The sequence below is a fragment of the Tenrec ecaudatus genome, chromosome 6 (assembly GCF_050624435.1).
Source record: "Tenrec ecaudatus isolate mTenEca1 chromosome 6, mTenEca1.hap1, whole genome shotgun sequence".
NCBI classification, from domain to species: Eukaryota; Metazoa; Chordata; class Mammalia; order Afrosoricida; family Tenrecidae; genus Tenrec; species Tenrec ecaudatus.
The window spans coordinates 150,872,793-150,894,520 of record NC_134535.1 but is presented as its reverse complement, the minus strand read 5'-3'; the positions used below and the strand labels follow the sequence as shown (position 1 = coordinate 150,894,520).

Genomic DNA, 21,728 nt, shown 5'->3' with positions numbered 1-21,728 from the left:
GTCACATGTAGATCCTTGTAATCGGTTCCCCCTTTCCAACCCACCTTCCCTCTACCCTCCCGGTATCGTCACTCACACCACTGGTCCCGAAGGGATCATCCGTCCTGGATTCCTTGTTTTCCATTTCCTATCTCTACCAGTGTACATCCAATGGTCTAGCCAGACTTGCAAGGTAGAATTGGGATCATGATGGTGGGGAGAGGGTGGGAGGAAGCATTTAGGAATTAGAGGAAAGTTGTATTTTTCATCGTTGCTAAATCACACCCTGACTGGCTCATTTCCTCCCCGAGACCTTTCTGTAAGGGGATCTCCAGTGGCCTACAAATGGGCTTTGGGTCACCACTCTGTACTCCCCCCATCATTCACTATGGTAAGATTTTTTTGTTCTGATGATGCCTGATACCTGATCCCTTGGAGACCTCGTGATCACACAGGCTGGTGTGCTTCTTCCATGTGGGCTTTGTTGCTTCTGAGCTAGATGGCCGCTTATTTACCTTCAAGCCTTTATGACCCCAGACGCTAGATCTTTTGATAGCCGGCCACCATCAGCTTTCTTCGTCACATTTGCACCCATTTGTCTTCAGCGATTGTATCATGGAGGTGAGCACACAATGGTATGATTTTTTGTTCTTTGATGCCTAATAAGTGATCCCTTCGGCACCTTGTGATCACACAGGCTGATGTGCTTCTTCCATGTGGGCTTTGTTGCTTCTGAGCTAGATGGCCGCTTGTTTATCTTCAAGCCTTTGAGACCCCAGATGCTATATCTTTTGATAGCTGGGCACCATCAACTTTCTTCACATTTACCTATTCATCCGCTTTGTCTTCAGCAGTTGTGTTGGGGAGGTGAGCATCATAGAATGTCAATTTAATAGAAGAAAGTATTGCATTGAGGGAGTGCTTGAGTGGAGGCTGAATATCCCTTTGCTACCTTAATACTAACTCTATACATATATGCACATAGATCTATTTCCCCATCCTCATGTATAAATGTATTTGCATATGTACATGTCTTTATCTAGACCTCTATATATGCCCTTTGCCTCCCAGCAATTTCCTCTATTTCCTTTGACTTTCCTCTTGTCCCACTATCATGCTCAGTCCCCACCAGGGTTTCAGAAATTCCTCTTGGTTACATTACACTTGATCATGCTCTATCAGGCCTCCCACACCCTCCTCACCACCGATTTGGATCGCTTGTTGTTCCCTTGTCCCTGGGTTTGTTAACACCACCATCTTTCCCCCACCTCCCCCTCTCCCATGCCTCCCCCTGGGACTGTTGGTCCCATTGTTTTCTCCTCCAGATTGTTCATCCAGCCTATCTTATCAAAACAGGCCTACGGAGATAATAACATGCACAAAAACAAGACAGAGCAAAACCAAGCAACAGTATACAACAAAATAACAACAAGAAACCAATGACAAAAACAACATGAAACACAAGAAGAAAGAAAAGTTTGTAGTTAGTTTAAGGATTGTTTGTTGGCCTTTAGGAGTGTTTTGCAGTCCAGTCTGTTGGGGCACCATGCCCTGGCCCCGAAGTCTACTTTCAGCATTCCCTGGGGACCTCGCCGCTCCATTCCCTTGCTGTTCTGTTGCACCCCTTAGTGTTTTGCCTTGGTGTGGTGGGATCCGATCGGGTGAAATTCCCACACTGTCTCTGGTGTTGTCCCCTGTAGATTTTTGGGTCAGTGAGGGACATCATGTATCATAGTGGGGCCGGCTCTGTGGTCCTCTCTGTGGACTGGCTGCTCTAATTGGGAACATCGTCCTCATGGCCTGGTGGGCCAGGATGTGTTCCACTCTCTCCTCTACCCCTTCATCTGCTACCATGTGCTCTGATCAGATATGTCCCTCTCCCGGAGCTCCAGATTCAATGCTGTCCTTTGAAATACATTCTTCTGGGGGAGGGGACACCGTTCACTTTCGAACTCAACTGCCCAGTCCTCTCCACCTGTGTGTCCTCTGGGTAAGTCAGAGCTTGCCACATGGAGCTGGGTGAATGCCATCCCTTCTCTGGCCTCGTCCACGCCCCAGTGAAGATGGTCAACCAGAGAGTCACACTGTGTCCACTCAGGGGGCAAGTAGTGCTGATGGGCCCGGGCATTCCACACACCTGCAACATCTGGTGGTCAAGAAAGATGCCCGGTGACTCCTGCCATTTCTATTTAACATTTGTGGGTCCCCGGATCCTTCTGCGGGGTTTCCTCGGAGAAGCCCATCTAGCATTCCAAACAATGTGTGTCGGAACTACACAAGGACTGGCAGGAAGAAAGGTCCCCAGGTGGGAAGAATATACTGTCATTCCCTTGCAGTCCCTGCCCAACTCCCTGATGTCTTTTGTTTATGTTACCTCTTGCCCCCTTTTACACTTGACTGCCCGGGCGATGTTATCTTTCAAATCCCAGAGCTGGAACAGAGCTCGAGACTGTCTGCCAGCTCCACAAATCATGCTGTAATTCTGCACCTGAATGCTGGGCTCCCGGCGGAGAGCGGGCAATGGCTGTTTCCAGACTCCTCCCTCGAGAAGCCGGTCACCATCTACCATTGAAAAGATGCCTACCGTTGGTCTCACCTGACTTCTCAGGTGATCCGGAGGGGATGTCCTTTAGGGGGTTCTGCTCAAGCGCAGAAAGCACACTGGACGTGAGCACACATGGAGTACTGGACTGGGGATCTGGTCTCCCCCTTCGCTGAAGGCAAGATGGGCAACAATGGGGAGCAGAAGTCTCTTTCTGGAAGATCTGTGGGTGTTGCCATCTGGCACCCCCCGAGGCTGCTGGCTCGATACACTCTGTGCATATCCAACCCCCCAGCTCTGTGTGAACGCCCCCACAACACTCGGACGCATCTGAAGAGGGCTTTGTTGAGGTTTCTTTCTGAGCTAGATTCTTGGCTGTGGTGGGACAGACACGCAACCCTTTCATCTTGCGATTTCCTGGCGAGAAGGAGATGTGGCAGGAGGCAAGGGGATAGCATGGCGTTACCTATGGGGGCTGGAGTGCACTTTGGGTAACTGTTTTATTTACTACTGAATAATGTGCACCACTTTCTTTGATCTCTTTGAAAAACACTAAGGGAAGCCCGAACGTGACTGTGTGTGGGTGTGCACACGTGTGTTCGGAGAATAGGTGGAAGGGATGGGGGGGGGGGCGATAGTCCCACTTCCTCCCAAGTGGCATGGTTGTATCCCAGATGACCATGGAGCTGCAGGAAGAGGCCCAGGGCCATTTCTCCACAGCGTGGTGGTTAACAATGTTCTTGGAAAGATTTTCATCTGAGGGTCTCACAGTGTTCTGGACAGAGAGGCCCCCAAGCACGGAGTGTCAGGTGTTACGGACGTTCTCCAAGAGTCCTGACGGGTGTGGTGGGTGGGGACTCGGTGGTGGTGTTTACACTCAGCTGAAAGTCTCACTGAAAAGTGTTCTCCCCTGGTCGGGAATTGCAGGTGTTCCACGACGAATGTGATCATGGGAATATAAGCAGGATGAGCGACCATCTGCAGGGACCATCTGCGGGGCCGAGAGGGCTTACATGAGGAGGGCCTTTGGAAGGTCCATTCAGAACCACTTGCAGAGGTGTCTCCAGGGCTTCCTAACAAATGAATCCTTTCTTCTTACCCATACAGCACCCAAAGATTAGAAGCTTGCTTTCTTCAGGTTTCTTCAAATGAAAAAAAAAATCCATTGATTTCATCTTTTTCTTGTGACAAGGAACAAAATCAACACAAGGGACGAGCTTCTGCGGTCCAGTCTAATGACACGTCTCTCATGTGTGGCAACCATTCTCCTGCTTCCTTTGTGGTCTCTTCCTCTCTCATTAACACCAACCTGCTGACTCCCTCAGCTTCCATTTGATCCCCAATGAAGAGATCTTTCCAAAAGATGACAGCGCTCAGGGCCACCATTCTTTATTAATTAAGCTAAAGTATGGTGTGTTTTTAAAAAAAGACTTCAGAATCCTTAAGATCATGTTACTCTCACCTGGATAGGCCTAAAAAAGTTCCAGGTGTTCGTCCCTAACCCACAACAGTCCTGGGACCGTGCAAAAGCCATGGGATCTCCACAAGCTTCATGGTTTCCCTGAGCCATCAATTGAGACAGCAACTTCTTTTTCTAATGATCCTACTGGGTTTGGTGAGATGTGAAAGTGAGAGGTGGTTTGGGAACTCTAACGACTACCTTATTGATGCCAGGGGTAACTAGGTGGTGCAGAGGGTTAAGTGCTTGGCCACCAGCTTAAAGACTGTTGGTTTGAATCCACCCAGTGGCTGCTTGGAAGGCGGGCCTACGGTGTGCAACCAAACAAAACCAATAAACTCACTGCCATCAAGTCTATGGTGACTCAGAGCCAGCCTACAGGGCAGGCTAGAACGGTTCCACTGGTTTTCTAAGACTGTAACTCTTTCCAGGAGTAGAAAGCCCCGTCTTTCTCCCTTGGAGTGGCTAGTGGTTTTGAACGGCTGACCTTGCGTTAGCAGCCCAACTTGTAACCTCTACACCTCATCTCCTATGGAGTGCAACAACCCAAACCTCAAAACCAAACTCATTGCCGTCGAGTGGATTCCAACTCATAGTAGTAACCTTCTAGGGCAGGGCAAAATGGTCTCTGTTCAGAGACTGCGACTCTTTATGAGAGCAGCGAGCCTCGTCCCTCTCCTTCTGAGTGGCTGGGCGTTTCAAACTGCTGACCCTGAGGGTAGTAGGCCCAAGCATAACACAAGTCATGCCTACTGTGAAACACTCAGAGTCACGAGGAGTCAGAATGGATTTGTGTGTGTGTGTGTGTGTGTGTTTAATGATTGATTTCAGCTAATTAGTATTTTTTAGATTACCTTAACACAGATTTGCTCCCTTTTGTGTGTGTCCATTTATCAGCATTTCCTGAGATATTTGGTAAGATTTTTTTTTAAAAAAAGAGGTGAGTAGCATTATATGTGTGTCTGCATGTATTTGGGGGTGTGGTGCTTTCCAAAACCTGTGGAAAGATGGAAGTAAAAGATAATGGACTTTTCCCACAAACATTTTAAAGCCCCCTGGTATGTGTATCAGTGACTGTGTACATCATCAAAGAGGGTCTTGCTGCTCAAACTGAAATCAACTTGCTCTCATCCTCCCCGTGGTTCCGTAATCGCCACACCCCCCTGCACAACTCTTCATGACGACATGAAGTAGCTCCGGGCAAACGGAGGGTGACGTGCAGGTCACGACTGATGTGATCTTCCTTCCTGATCTCAACATCAACTACATCACCACAGTAGTCAAAACAGCCTGCTAGCGGGGAGGAGACAAGCAGTCAGGGTACAGGGTAGCAACGATGAAACATACAACTTTCCTTTAGTTCCTAAATGCTTCCTCCTCCCCCAATATCATGATCCCAATTCTACCTTACAAATCCAGCTAGACCAGAGGATGTACACTGGTACAGATAGGAACTGGAAACACAGGGAATCCAGGACAGATGATCCCTTCAGGAGCAGTGGTGAGAGTGGCGATACCAGGAGGGTGGAAGGAAGGTAGGGTAGAAAGGGGGAACTGATTACAAGGATCTACATCTAACCCCCTTCTGGGGGGGGGGTGGACAACAGATAAGTGGGTGAAGGGAGATGTTGGACAGTGACAGTCGGACATGACAAAACAATAATTTATAAATTATCAAGGGTTCATGAGGGAGGGGGTGGGGAGGGAGGGGGAAAAGGAGGAACTGATACCAAGGGCTCAAGTAGAAAGCAAATGTTTTGAGAATGATGATGGCAACAAATGTACAAATGGGCTTGACACAATGGATGTATATAGGGATTGTGATAAGAGTTGTACGAGCCCCCAATAAAATGATTAAAAAACAAACAAACAACAAAACAGCCTGCTACTGGTACAACAGACATACTGGTACAACCAGCCAATGGAACAGAATTGAGAACCCAGATGTAAATCCATCTACACAGGGACAGTTGATATTTGATAACAGGTCCAAATCTATTAAATAGGAATAACAAAACCAAACTAATGGCCATCAAGTCTATTCTGATTCATGGAGACCTACAAGACAGGGCAGAACTGCCCCTGTGAGTTTCCTAGACTGTAACTGTTTACTGGAGTAGATGGCCTGGTCTTTCTCCTGCAGAGCAGGTGGTGGTTTTGAACTGTGGACCTTGAAAATTGCAGCCCAAGCGGTAGCCACTATGCCACCAGGGCTCCCATGAAATGGGAACGAGTCTTTAATACATGGTGCAGGCAAAACGACATCTCCTATATTTTCTATTTGTAGAAACTGGAAAAAGGATCCATACCTCACACCGTACACAAAAACAAATTCCGGATAGATCAAAGACCTAAATGAGATTCTAAAACTACTAAAGATCATCCATGAAAAAATAAGGAGTAGTATAAATACACGATCAAACCTAGTCAAACGTGCACAACTAACAGAAGACAAACCACATGACTAGCAATTCCTGGGAATCAAAACACCAAAAGATGTCTCCAGAGAGTAAAGGCTTACACACAGACTGGGAAAAAAAATCGCGATGACATAATCTGGCAAAGGACTCATATCTAAAATATACAGGAAACTTCAATAACTCAGTGACCAAAAGACAAATAATCCAACTGAAAATGGGCAGGGGGACATAAATAGATCCTTCAGCAAAGATGACATCCAGGTGGCTAACAAACACACGATCATTAACCATTAGAGAAACAAAGCAAATCAAAACCATAAGCAGTTACCCTCTCAGAATGTAACCCACCCCCAATGCACACACACACACTATTGACATGAGTCAGCAAGTCAAAACAAACTTCAGAAAATAACAAATGTCGATGAGGCCGTGGAGAAACAGAATCCTTGTGATACACTGCCGGGAGGATTGTAAACTGGTGTGGAAAATTGTGCGGTGCTTCCTTAAAAAGCTAGGACCAGAGATGCTATATGACCCAGTGATACCCCTAGCAAGCATGTATCTTAGAGAAGTAAGGGCCGTGACACGGGTAGCTCTATGCACAACCATGTTCACCTCAGCGCTGCTCACAAGAGCACAAAGGGCAGAAACAATCAAATGCCTATTGGTGGATGGACGGATTGTGCGATACTCTCTAGAGAACCCTGTGCAACACAGATGGATAAACACACTCAGGTATAAACACAGAATGGACTGCAATGCAATATAAAAGAGTAATACTGAATCCAAGAAACAGAACGTGGATTATCCTGGAGGACATGCCGAATGAACTAAGGCAGTGACAAAACAACAAACACTGTATGAAACCACTCTGATGAAAAGTCAAGAAAGAAGTGTTATTGGATGATTACGAGGAATGAGAGGAGCAGGGAGGAAAAGCCACAAACAGAGAGTAGGCATGTATTACTTTGTGCAAACAGACGGGTGCTCTACAGTAACGGGGAGGTCAGCACGACATGACGTGATGAAAGGAAAACATGGGGCGGGGGTATTCCGGAGCATGAGGAACAAGGGCAGATACGATTATGTACCTACTCCCGCGACAACAAGAACACAAACAATAATCTACAAGTGGATGCACGGCGCCATGTGCAAACTGAACAGGTGTGGGATGGCAAACGGGAGCACCCCCTTGAGCACAGATAGATTTGGCAGTGGATATTTTACACACACATTTGTATGTCTCACAAATATATATACACGTAGAAGTTTATGGAAAAACGAAATGGAGAAGTTATATGGAATTTTCCCACGAACTTTCTGAAGGCCTCCTGCGTGGACTGGGGCACAGAGGGAGTGAAATTAGGAAACTTTCTACATCATAACCCAACACCTTCAAGAACATGTTGAAGGGCTGAGGCATTGGGCTTGAGGTTTAAGGCCAGAGTCTTGGAGGATATCTAGGTCAAATGGCATCTATGTGCAATGTGCAGTCCATCGAGACAATGTCCTGTATCCTATTATTGTGAGTAGGGAGTGGGGTTTTAAAAGCTTGGGAGCAGCCCTCAAGGATTCAATCAACCCTGTCTGGAGCAACAATGAGTGAAGATAATCAAGCTCAAGGCAAGAATTCGTCCATCGGGCTAATGGACCACACGAACCCTAACCACCTCTAGCCTGAGCCCAGAAGCACTGGATGGTGCTGGGCTACCACTGCTGACCTCTCTGGTGCCCTCAATAGACAGAGTGGAGAGGGGGGGGAGGCGTGTAGAACAAAACTCAAAGTTATAAGAAAGACCAGACTCATCTGATACGAGACAACGGTCCCTCGACATCCACCAGACCTGAAACTGAAGGATTCAACTTCCAGCCAAACACAGGCAGGCCTAGAAAGTGAACGGTAACACCAGGAACATACACTCCCCAGAACATCAGCCATTTGAATGTCTGTCCAAAGACCAAGCTCAGAGGGAGGAAGGGGCCGGGAAGGACAAAGGGAAATGGGGAGCCCAAGGAGGAATTGGGAAGAGGGCGGTCACGTGGCGGGACTGCGATTCGTATCATGAAATGTGCATACATGGCGGAGTGGAAAGTGACTTTGCTCTGTAAACTTTCACCCAGACCACAATAAAATGCAAAATTGAAGGACAGCGCCATGCCTCTTCTTTGTCGTCCATTGCCAGCTTTTCAGCGGTCAGGTTCCTACACGTTCATCGAAGGCCGTTGGGTGCATGCCACGCATGCTGAGGCACCGGCTTCTCCGGTACAGCAGAGAGGTCCCTCTTGCTGGCCACTGCCCACTGCCCACACCGTGACTGTAAGGCCTCTCCCTTCTGGAGGACCAGAAGCCAACACAAGGGTGGGCAAGCAAAGGAGCCCATGGGATTTCATTGCTAGAGTCTCCGAAGAAAGCCCTCTTCTTTCCTCCCTCCTCCTCCGGGGCTTCTGAGAGCCACAGGAAACCTGCCTGAATGACAGGGGAAGATCAGAGCGAGGAGCCTGCAAGTCTGAGACAAAGATTTATAGAGGTTACCTTGCCCTGTCAGGCTTTGTCTCTCCCCACCTACAGATGAGATGCTATCAGCCGCTCATTAACAAAAGCTCTTTGAAGATCTTGGCTCATGCCCGCTTATTTCAATATCTGCAAGGACGTGGACCCAGGATGATGATTTCAACCTTGATTCCTTGTGGAGCCACTCCTCAGCGGAATGAGGGGCTTTCTACTCTCACAAAGAGTTACAGTCTCGGAAACACACAGGGGCCGTTCTCTGTGTCCTGCAGGGTCGCTATGAGCTGCCATTGGCTTGTTGGCAGTGAGCTTGGCAGTCTATGAAGTGTGCAACAGCATGGTGACACAAAGTCAGAACCAGCGCGAGGGTTGCCGACACATGATGGAGCGGCTCACAGCGAACACATGCTGTCAGAAAAATGGGCCAGTCGATACGAACTGCTCAACACAGGGCTGCCACAAACCTTCCATTACAAGGGGTGTCCATGTGTGTGATAAAGCGCAGTGAAGTAGGCCTGTGTGTAGCAGTGCTTCACTGTGCATCAGCTAGGTGCCTAGCGCAGCTGAAAGTGGTCCCAACGCCTCCATTCAAGTAAGAATACTTTGTTCTATTAAACTGGCATTCTATAGTGCTCACCTTCCCGACAATTGCTGAAGACAAAGCGGGTGCATAAGCAAATGTGGTGAAGAAAGCTGATGGTGCCTGGCTATTAAAAGATATAGCATCTGTGGTTTTAAAGGCTTCAAGGTAACCAAGCAGCTGTCTAGCTGAGAAGCAACAAAGCCCCCCACATGGAAGAAGCACACCAGCTTGTGTGATCATGAGGTGCTGAAGGGATCAGTTATCAGGCATCAAAGAACAAAAAATCATATCACTGTGTGCTCAACTCCCTGATACGATCACTGAAGACAAATGGGTGCAAACGCAAATGTGGTGAAGAAAGCTGATGGTGCCCGGCTATCAAAAGATATGGCACCTGGGGTCTTAAAGGCTTGAAGGTAAACAAACGGCCATGTAGCTCAGAAGCAACAAAGCCCACATGGAAGAAGCATACCAGCCTGTGCGATCACAGGGTATCGAAGGGATCAGGCATCATGCAGCATCAGAAAAAACAAAACAAACATGCCATTGTGAATGAGGGGGTGACAGAGCCCATCTGTAGGCAATTGGACATCCCCTTACAAAAGGTTCTCGGGGAGGAGACGAGCCAGACAGTGTGCAATGTAGCAACGATGAAATACAACTTTCCTCTAGTTCCTAAATGCTCCCCCCCCCCACTCCCTACTATCATGATCCCCATTCTACCTTACAAATCTGGCTAGATCAGAGGATGTACACTGGTACAGATAGGAACTGGAAACACAGGGAATCCGGGGTGGATGATCCCTTCAGGACCAGTGGTGAGAGTGGCGATACTGGGAGGGTGGAGGAAGGGTTGGATTGAAAGGGGAAACCGATTACAAGGATCTACATATAACCTCCTCCCTGGGGGATGGACAACAGAAAAGTGGGTGAAGGGAGATGTTGGACAGTGCAAGATATAACAAAATAATAAATTATCAAAGGTTCATGAGGGAGAGGGGTGCGGGGAGGGAGGAGAAAAAATGAGGAGCTGATGCCAGGGGCTTAAGTGGAGAGCAAATGTTTTGAGAATGATGAGGGCAATGTATGGATTGTGATACAAGTCGTAGGAGCCCCTAATAAAATGATAAAAAAAATAGTGGTCCCAAAATTCCACACAGACACACGCTCATGCAGAAGGCGGACAGCTTGAACCCGGCCAGTGGCCCCCGGGAAACACCATGCCTGGAGATTTGCTTCGGTGAAGATGCCAGCCAAGGAAACCCCACAGGACAGTTCTACTCGGTCACACGGGACTATGCCCCAAGCCAGAAACAAAATCAGTAACGAAATCTCAACTTGTCCCTCGCAGACACATGATGCCACCCATCCTAGGAGCATGACCCTGGATGCTGTTGACCTGGTGGACCAGGGCTGAACAAAGTCGGTCTTGAAGTGGGGCATCATTTAAACATGTTGAGCATACTTCAAAGGTGTGGCCAGTGCACAGTTAGATACCAGAGTATGCGAAGCCTAATTCACCGTTTGACCAGGTGGTGTAGTGGTTACGCACTGGGCTGCGATCCGTAAGGTGGGCAGTTTGAAACCTCCAGCCGCTCTGTGGGAGAAAGACGGGGTTTTCTACTCCCATAGACTTAGTCTGGGAAACCTGTAGGGAATGGGGTGAGGGTTGGGTCACTATGATTCGGCATGGACTTGAGAGCAGTGGGGTTGGCTCTGGTTCGGATGTATCGAATTACTCTCAGGGAAAAAAAACGAAATCAGAATGCAAGTCTTTTAGTGTGGGAACAAATCTCCCCCTCTCTGAAGGAGCCTCCGTGGTTATGTGTTGGGCTGTTCACTGCTAGGCCAGCAGTTAGAAATCACCAGCCACACCCAGAACGAGTCTCAGTCTCAGAGACCCTCTCTCCTACAGGGTCTCTGAGCCAGAATTGGCTCAATGGCAGCGAGTTTCTGAAGGTATAGATGGGAAGAGGATTAGGGGCTGAGTCTGAGATTGCTCTTGTCTAACTTTAAGATCTAAAATCTTAGGGCGCCTTCTATTAAAAATAAAATGAGACAGGAACTTGGCGTTTGGTGATCTCGCCTCTGTTGTTGGCAAGGCGTTTAAAGATGGTGGTGGTGATTGATCTCTAACCACGGCAGGCTGTCACCACAGATACCCGAGCAGACCAGCTTTTTCCCGCAGCCTGAAGGCAGGGGGAGCGCTGGGGCTGGAATCCGTGTCACCACATCACCCCTGTCTGATGCCTCCCCCAGGGGCTGCCTGACGGGTCCCTTCTGCTTGGTGTCGGCCGTCACATCCAAAGGAGGTGAAGACGGGGGACAGCATCTTGGCATAGGGGCTCTTTCTCCTCTGTGTCTTCCCTGGGTATCCACCCCTTCCCCCTCCTCCCGGGCAGAGTTCCCGTGGGAGTCGGGGCGACCAGACATCATTTCTAATTGAGCATCTCCTGCCCCCGAGAGATAGATTTCCTCTCTGCGGGCTCATGTCACCCGAATGGGCTGGGACATGCCAGAAATGGCAGGCGATGTGGCCTCATGGGTGTCAGTGAATCTCCTATCCTTCTCCCTCCTGCTCCACCTGAGGCACGCGATCCATCCTCGATTCACTCGTTCGAGGCTTGGGGCAGTCAACCGAGGCAGCGCTGACTCATGGTGACCTCATGCCCAGTGGAACCATATGCTGCTGGTTTCGCACGAGCCCCATCCCCTGATACCTGGTTCCCCAGGGAACCCCAGGGCGGGCCTGATCCCCATCCCCTGATATCTGGAGGCAGATCACCAGGCCTTTCTGTGTGGTGTGTCTTTGTCTGGACGTGTTGCTGGAATCTGTTCAGCATCACTGCAAGATTCAAGCTTCCAGGGACGGCTGAGTGGGGGCTGGGAATCAATTCTGTGCAGGAAGCGGAAAATATTCTAATTCTCTGCACCTTGGACAGATTATGGGATGGCGCTGCTTTCTGTCTCTTGGTGCGGGAAGGCAGGAAGACGGTGTTCATGGTCTGGGAGTAACAATAACAACAATCTAAGACAGAAAATCGCCCTTACTTCTGTGGGCGACACCAGGGGTGTGTCCTGTGGAGAAGGGGCACAGGGGTCTTGATGAGGTGGGCTAACAGCAAGAGATCGAAAGGAAGTCTGTACCCCCAATGGACCCCTATTCCAACTCCCAAATCCTAGCATTTGATGGTTATGCCCCGGCAAGAAGTTGGAAGATTCTCCTTAAGAAATGAACAGCCACAGAGAAAAGCTACCGGGACACTGATATTTCATGTCTTCCTGAAGAGCCAACGGAGCCCTGGTGGAGCTGTGGGCTAGGCACTGGGCGAACCTCAAGGTTGGGGGTTCAAACCCACCAGCCAGCACGACTTGCTGCCAAGATGGTTTAGCCTCAGAAGCCTGTCGTAAGCAAGGCCACGAGGAGTTGGAATGGATTTGATGTCAGTGTTTTGTTTGTTTTTCTGAAGAATCAGCTTGTCCCTGGACCAGCTTTTTGGGGTCCTCTGGGGTAAGGCCTCACTGTGCCCTGGGAGCATCCGGGTAGTGTTTAAACGCCTCACGCTCGAATACGAATGAATGGATGGAATTCACAGACACTTGGGGGGAAAGACATGGATTACACTAAATAAACAGGCAGAAAAATAGCTGGAAACAAATAGAAGATGCACAACAATGAATGTGATCAGCGATGAGAAAATACCTTCCATTCGTTAGACGATAATGGTGTTGGGTGCCATCGGGTCAGTTCTGGTCCCAAGTGGCCCCGTGAAGAACAGAAAGAAACGCCCTGCGTCTGTACCGTCCAGCCTCACCATGCCGGTCCTCCGTGAGCCCACTGCCGGAGCCGTGCGTCAATCCATCTCCTGGAGGGTCTTCCACGTTTTTGCTGATCCTCTGCTTTCCCAAGCATGGTGTCCTTTTCACAGCCTGGTCCCTCCTGACCACACACCCAAAGCACACGAGATGAAGCCTCTCCATCCTCTCCAGCATCTAAGGAGCTTTTTGGCCGCCCTTCCATGACACGCTTGCTTGTTCTTCGGGCAGGTAGTCCACGGTATTTCCCCAGCACCCGAATCCCAATGCATCAGCTCTTCTGCATTCTGTTTTATTCATCTTCCAGCGTCTACACACACAGGAGCCAACTGAAAATGCCAGGGTGGGGCGGGCGCCCCTCGTGCCCTTGGCTCTTTAACTCTGCAGGGAGGTCCTGTGTGGAAGAATTGCCCGGAGAGGATCACCTTTCCCTAGATCCATTCTTGGGACATTCTACGTTCCGATCATGAATGGTTGCTGCTTCTCATTTTGAGTTGTGCCCCACCACAGCAAATGAACGTACCCCGCCCCCACCAGTCTGGCAACATCCACACCTTTAAGGCGGACTCCAGGTGGAGGGGGCAGATCTCTCCCCGCCCTATTTACACTCCTAGCCCGAGGGCCTCGTCTCCTGGCACTCCCTCAGAGCTTCCAGGCTAACACAGACTACCAGCAGAGGCCTGAGATCAAATTCCACAGTTAGTCCAAGGAAATCCGACCACGGGATCTGCAACTCATCCTGAGGATGGCAAAAGGCCAGGCAGGGGTCCGTTCCACTGGGGGGGGGGGGGGCTGACCAGAGGCAGTTTAGAATAGCACCCATCTCCAGTCCACACTGCTGGAGCAGGAAATCAGGAAAGCTAAAAGGGAGACATTCGGGAATAACACCGTATACCAATTCTTTAGAAATAGAGATAGGATGAACTTATTTTTCAGAGCAAGACTTGTAGAACCAGTTGACTTTCAAACTGACTCATATATTGCATTCAAACGACAACAACAAAACGCGTTGATTCAGACTCATGGCGACCCTGTGGGACAGAGGCGACCTGCCCCTGTGGGTTTCCCAGACGGAATCCTGATAGGAGTAGACGTCTCATGTTTCTCCCATGGAGTGATGGAGTTCTCAAACTGCTAACGTCGGCGTCAGCAGCCCAATGCATCATATATGGATACAGATCAACATGGACACTTTGGAAAGGCCTGGTGACGGAGTGCTTACGCACTGAGCTGAGAACCAGGCGGGCCGCAGTTTGAAACCACCAGGCTCTCCGCAGGACAAAGACGAGGCTTTCGCTCCGCTCCCGTGGAGAGTCGCAGCCTCGGAAACTCGCAGGGGGCAGTTCTACCCTGCCCTACAGAGAGTCCATCAGTTGGAATAGACTCAATGGTGGGGAGGTTTTGAAGACGTAGCACACAGAAATGAATCTCCCAAGGAGGGGAAGAGCCGATGCACAAGCTGGGCCGGAGCCACAGCTCCAGGTATCGGTAGCACTTACCCTCATCCTCCGTCTGCCACCGTGCTGGGGGCTTGTCGGGCCCCAGGGACAGTGCGGGTGGTGCGGAGGCAGCCACAGCCAAGTGAACAATTGATGTTTTGGTCCAAGTGGGCTCTGGACCAGCAGGTCGTAAAGTGCCTACCCCAGGGCTCCGCCCTTGCATGCGCATCTCTGTTAACCTTCACCAGAGATGGTGGCTGGGGCCCCTTGGCACCCTTGTAAAACTAAAGAGGAAAATCAGGTGTGCAGACTCTAGGCAAATGGCTCACTGTTATCGCATTTACTAAATGGCAGTGCTGGCAATAAAATCTCAACTCCCAATCACCCCACCCGTAATCAAATATTTACAACCATGTCAAACCGGCTGCCCTGCCTGCTCAGCCACTTCCGGCTTCTTTAACGCTCTGAACTCCAGGTTCCACATCTGTAAAGCTGTGGGTTTTCGTTCACTCCGAGGCCTCGGGGCTCCATAAAGATACCTGCGGGATGTTTCAGGAGAGTAAACTCCAAGTGTGAATGTATGCAAGTGAAAACAGGGCTTTTGATCAGGGAGGGCGAGGGGTGGTCTCCAGGGGAAACGTTGGCAAAGCCTTCTCCAGGCTGGTGCAGAGCCTGGGTGGAGCAAGCAGGCATTCTGAGCCGGCCACGCTGCCAGTGCCTCTGGTGGGGACTCCGGTTTGAGGCATTCTGGTCAGGAGTGGCCCCAGGGCCCTCCCTGGGCATGGGGTTTGAAGCGCAGTAGCACTTGGCTCCAGCTCCGGCTCAGGACCACACTGAACTTTGAGAAGAAAGCCCTTCTTCTCCCCTTACCCAGGTGTGTGTGGAAGTGTGACTGGGGGGGAGCTCTTGGTATGGTGGGCAGTGGCCAAGGGCACGTTTGCTCTCCAGAAGGTGGCTGCTGGAACCCACTAGCCACTCTGCAGGAGAAAGATGGGGCTGTCTGCCCCCGGAAGATGGCAGACTTGGAACACCCCCCTGCCCCCCGGGCTAGTTAGGTCCACTGGCTAACAGGGTCGCGAAGAGTGGAGTCAACCCCACCGCAGTCCCACTTTCCTGTGGTTTGATTTCACCAGGTGCCTCCGGAGCTTTGTGACTTTCCAGCCACTCGCTGCCCAAGTCTGCCACCTGGTGGAGAATGTATTCAAGTCCTAATTTTAAAAAAGAGATTTTCTATTGGTTCGCAAGCCGGTCTGGGAGGAAGGTTGATAGTATTACTTCCGCTTCACGAAGAGAAAATGGGGGCTTAGAGTTGAAGAAATTGGCAAGTACTGGGAATTACATTTCACACCCTTCCCTTCCACCCAGCAGAACCCAGCAGATAAGGTGCTCTGAGCGCTCCTGGCTCACCCGCTGTCAGCACCGGAAGGTCGTTCACAGTATTGAACTTGACCGCTGCAACCCACGGCCTTTGAGTCCATTCTGACTCACATCGAGCCTACACAGGGTGTCCAACGCTGTCAATCTTTATAGGAGCAGAGAGCCTCCTCGATCTCTCCCTGAGAGGCTGGTGGGTTTGAACCACCAGCCTTGCCGTTAGTAGTCCAGCAGTCCAGTCCCGACAGCGTACCCAGGGCTCCTACATGGCCCTCTGCTGCCATGAGCACTTGCAGTACTCTGGGACGGCAGAGTGGCAGCTGGTTCATCATTTCAACTTGCATGTGTGTGGGTACAGGCTGCCAGCCCCACACTCTGATTTAGTGAAACATGGAAACACAGCACCTCCTCAGGCGCTACTGGATGCAAGCATGCACGGGAATTTCACAAGCAGGTATACTGGGCTTTCATGTTTCCAGGGGTTCTGCCGTTGGCATGCTCCACTCCAGGGAAAGTCTCTGTGCAGCTGTGTCCCAGGGCTCCGAGATGTGGAGTCGGCGTGCCTGCGCTGAAGCCTGCCCCTGCCAGTCATGAACCATGTGGAAAAGTGTTTACTTATAAATAGTTGAAAATTCAGTGAGACAAAAGGCACAGCCCCCTGGCAGTTAGCTTGTACATCCCGACAGCTTACTACTCTCTGCTCCTCTCTTAAAACTGCCACTGAATGGACCTGATGTGGCTTTGGGAAGGCCTGCACCTACACCGATGTGCCTGCTGCGAGAGCAGGGCACGTGCGGAATATGCACCGAGAGCATCTTCTCGAGGGGAGGGGTCGTGTGCAGACAGTTTTGGTTCTTTACTGAAAGGGGTACATCACGGGCATTTGGGGGAAATGGAGGTCAAGCATTGCTCAGGCCAAGGTTCCTCCATTCAATTAAGAATCATTCCAACCAACGTGTCAATCGCATCCCCTTTGACAGACACTTCTGGAGCATTTAAACATGACCACATACACGCACACTTGGTTAGAAGATGCTCACTCACATGTGTGAGAGCTAAGTGCACTTTGTCACACCTGGCTCTCGCTCCCCTTCATCTCGGTTGTCAGGTAAGAGAGACCCTTCACATCAGGTTAAAGGCGGTGTCAGCTAAGTCCATACACCAGAAGCACACCACCTATGTAATCCCAGGATCGAAAATAATAAAGCACAAGACCAGAGGAGGGTTGTACTGGAGCTTAAATTCGGAGTGCCTGGCTCACAGAATAACGGTGAAAGCCCAAAGACCCATCTGCAGAGTCCCGCTGCCATGAGGGGGTTATGAGAACAGTTTTGTCCTCAGACAGAGTGCACTGGTCCACGGATGACTGCAGATAGAGTTGGCCTCAAATTTAATGTCTGACTACTTGTTTCCCCTTTGGACTGATGCTTATCTGCGTTTCGTTTAGTTGTCGCCGACGGGTTTAGTTATGATTTTCTTTATATGAAATTCAAGATAAGTCATTCTATAGAGACAGTAACTATATTAATAGATCGTTTGGGCTAAGAATGACAGGGGAGGTTGAGAGGAAATAGGGAGCTAACAGCGATGGCTAAAATAGTGAAGCAAAGGATCGAAAATGGATTGTGGTGATGCCTGCCTCTTTTTATACACGTAACCGTTGAATTGTATGGTCTACAGAGTCTCTGTCAATAATATGGTTAAAAACACAGGTTTAGGAACTTTTCCGAGGAGTTGGCATTGAAGAACATCTCTATAGTCTTCAAAGTGGTTATTTATTTATTTTTCAATTGTTGACCAAATAGACTTTAATATAACAAGGCTATGCAATGCTGACTCAATAACATTAACGAGCTGAACTTGCTGACTTTTGAGACCTCTCCCAATTTTTTTTATTGTTTCCTTCTGTTAATGTAGCATATTTTCCTTTTTAAAAATCATCTTATTGGGGCTCGTACAACTCTTATCACAATCCATCCATCCATCCATCCATCCATTGTGTCAGGCACATTTGTACATTTGTTGCCCTCCTCATTCTCAAAACATTTGCTTTCTACTTGAGCTCTTGGTAGTTACTCAGTTACTCAGTTTTCCCCTCCCTCCCCGATCCTTCCTCCCTCATGAACCCCTGATAATTTATAAATTATTATTTTGTCATATCTTACACTGTCCGATGTCTCCCTTCACCCACTTTTCTGTTGTCCGTCCTCCAGGGAGGGGGTTATATGTAGACCCTTGTAATCAGTTCCCCTTCTCCAACCCACCCTACCTCCTCCCTCCCGGTACCGCCACTCTCACCACTGGTCCTGAAGGGATGATCCACCCTGTGTTTAATGCAGCATTTTCAATAACCACATGCTAAATGTCCAACGAAAATCTAAATTCCTATTCGAATACGATGACTCCCAGGAAGCAGAAAGCATAATTTTGCAATTATATCCTCTTTTTTTAACTCCATCATAATTAATATTTCCATAGCCATTCAGGTGATACCTGTCTCCTCTATGATCACTCCTAGCACAGGTGGACCTTGCCATAGCCTCAGTGCCCAGGAACATATAACTTATAGTAACATTTTCTATCTGAATCACCCACGGGATGATTTCGATTTTTCACATTGCATTAGAAAACTTGGCATTCATGGTTCAAACATTTTTTATATAATTAATATTTCTCTTTATCACTCCACTACTGAATTATTAAAAACTCCTGCATATGAACTTATAATTTCTCTATAATTTCACCCTTCAAGTTATCTCTACAACTTAAAATGTTAAGAGAAAATATACTTCTACATGGAAGTACATATAATTTATAATGAAGATGATAGTAATTTGTAGTATCTTTAATCATTACATTTGAGAGCTATGTTTTATATGTTCATATGCACTGTATTTTGGATGTGTAAAGTTTCTAAGGTATTGAAATACTGTGTTTATATTTTATTTATTGTACAAAGTATATAGAATTACTATTTTCCTCATTTTGTCAGTGTGTATCAGTCATTAGAAATTATTATGCAAAAATAGTCTAGTGTTTTCTTACTACTTTTCAATGAATGAATCTCACAATGTCCATCTTAGGATGAATTCTTTACAACTTCGGTATCAACATTTTATATGTAAGGCAAAAGTAGGCCAAAACCTGTCTGGAAAGTCCTGGGAACACTGACTGAAATGAACACTTTTAATAGACGGATCTGGACTGGGAAAAAAGCACGTGATGGGACCGGGAGCCACTCACAGACGAGGCATCTTCATTTATCTAGAGAAGAAGAAGCCAAGTGCACCGTCTGAGGGGCCAGTGAGCTGGCGTTCCCAGACTCCAGTGATGCTTTCGGATTTCAACAGGCCACCATGGAAAGGAGGAGCAAGCTCTTACCTTGTAGATGCAGGACTTGGCATTCAGAAAGAAGAGCTCAATGGTGGCATTGTCCTTCAGGTACGAAATGCTTTCTATATAAAACCTGGAAGAGAAATCCCCAAGTTAGTCACAGAAACGACGGCAGCAGCAGACCACCGGGTTCTCGAGCTGCATGGATTTGAGATGAGGACCGGAACTCCCCAAGGGACCTGAGAACCAGGATTGATCAATTTCTTCTGTACGAAAACAACATTTTTCCCCCTAGAACGTCTTTAATGATTGGTTTCAAACCATCGTGCCTGGCAGCCTTCACTGTGGCCCAAGAGCTAGCCTGTCGTCCACTGGAAGAGCAGACATACGTGGGCCGCCTCCTCCTCTTTTCTTCTTGCCTGCCTTCCAGTTTGCCGTCCTGTTGTCTGTTTTTAGAATGTTGCCTTTTTTTGTCCTAATCATTCTTGACTTGGATTGTTAAAATCAAAGCGCAGGGCTGTATTGGTCTTTGAATTGGCTGCTCCCTGGCTTCCCCAAGGGGGCGAGTTGTGATTTAATTTCTGCACGTCCAGGCAGTGGGGAATATGTGTTCTTAATGCTGTGCTGGTAAGATATATTGAGCCACGTGAGAATTGAATTTTTAATCCATTCACAGCACAGATTATGCTTATATATATTTCCCCCACGCCCCGAGATGAAACATGCTGAAATGAATTGAGTTTATATTAAATGAGCCTTTACACACTGACTTAGCGTCGATAGCATTTTCACATCAGGTAATGCCCTTGTACTTGACTCAGGACCGCCTTGCAGGAGGGCGCAAGGGTGCTGATGAGGGGAGAGGGGAGGAGGTGGCCAGGAGGCACAGGCTTGAAGGGTGGAAGGTGGCAGTGGGCAGGGCGGCCCCGGGCCTGGAGTGTGACAAAGGTGAGCTAGGGAGAAACCTGGACTGTGATCTTCCAGGGCAGTGTGACAACAGCGGGGGTACCCTCTCAGTCACATGATCTCACGGGGCTCCTGTTTGCCACACCGAAAGATGACGGGGCAAGGTCCATGGTTCTTCACCTAGGAAGCCTCCAGGTTTGTAACTGTCGGAAGCAAATTCAAATTCATGCAGCATCAGCAGCAAAAACAACCCAACACCGTATGAGGCAAATAAAATGTCTGTAGGTGTCAGACCATGCCCACGGCTCACCAGGTTACTGCTTCTGCCTACACAGACTGAAGCCGTTAACGTAGCCCATCATGTTCCAAGTGCATGCAGAGGCTTCTGTGATAAATACAATATAAACTCATTTAAATGTCTGAATGGAGCCAGAGTAGCTGCAGATTTTAGATTGATTTTTTCTTTCGTTCCCATCCGATACTAGCACAATCCCACGAGGCCAAGGTTTGCATGGTTGACAAGCCTGGGGCCGAGTGGGCTGGTGGAGCTCCACCCCCCCCTGCCAGCGCCCCCCTGGCGGCTGGTTTGCAGCAAGTGCCTCAGGTGCAGGTGCTCGCCCAGGTTCCATAAGGGCACCAGGCAACCTGCAACCCTCAGCTTTCCAGTCCTGCAAACTGGAATGCAGATACAAATTCTCTATTTAAAAATAAATTAGGTTATGTTTTAATTCATTGAAACATACAACTTTCCTTTAGTTCTTTAATGATGCCCCCCACCCAACCCCCCGCCACGATCATGATCCCAATTCTACTTACAAATTTGGCTAGACCAGAGGATATACACTGGTACAGATAGGAACTGGAAACACAGGGAATCCAGGACAGATGATCCCTTCAGGACCAGTGGTGAGAGTGGCGATGACAGGAGGGTGGAGGGAGGGTGGGGTGGAAAGAGGGAACCGATTACAGGGATCTTCATATCCCCCTCTCCCTGGGGGACGGACAACAGAAAAGTGGGTGAAGGGAGATATCAGACAGTGTAAGACATGACAAAATAATAATTTATAAATTATCAAGGGTCCATGAGGGAGAGGGGAGTGGGGAAAAATGAAGAACTGATGCCAAGGGCTCTAGTAGAAAACAAATGTTTTGAGAATGATGATGGCAACATATGTACAAATATGCTTGATACAATGGATGGATGGATTGTGATAAGAGTTGTATGAGCCCCTAGGAAAATGATAAAAAGACTATGATGAATTCTTAAGGGTAGCTGAGATCCTAGGACACAAATTCTCACTAGACTACTAATTTGTATGGAATAAAAGCGTTCTTTGCAAGCATTAAAGAAAGAGAGAGAGAGAGAAA

At 48.6% G+C, this 21,728-nt stretch overlaps 1 protein-coding gene across 1 annotated transcript in view; it reads right to left on the bottom strand.

Moving 5' to 3' along the window:
- The window catches only part of FRMD4A (FERM domain containing 4A), a 234,881-nt gene that overhangs the window by 105,983 nt on the left and 107,170 nt on the right, over positions 1-21,728 (bottom strand). Inside the window, exon 5 of the mRNA XM_075552351.1 lies at positions 19,503-19,587. Coding sequence (XP_075408466.1) covers positions 19,503-19,587 — 85 coding nt within the window. The remainder of the gene's footprint in view (positions 1-19,502; positions 19,588-21,728) is intronic.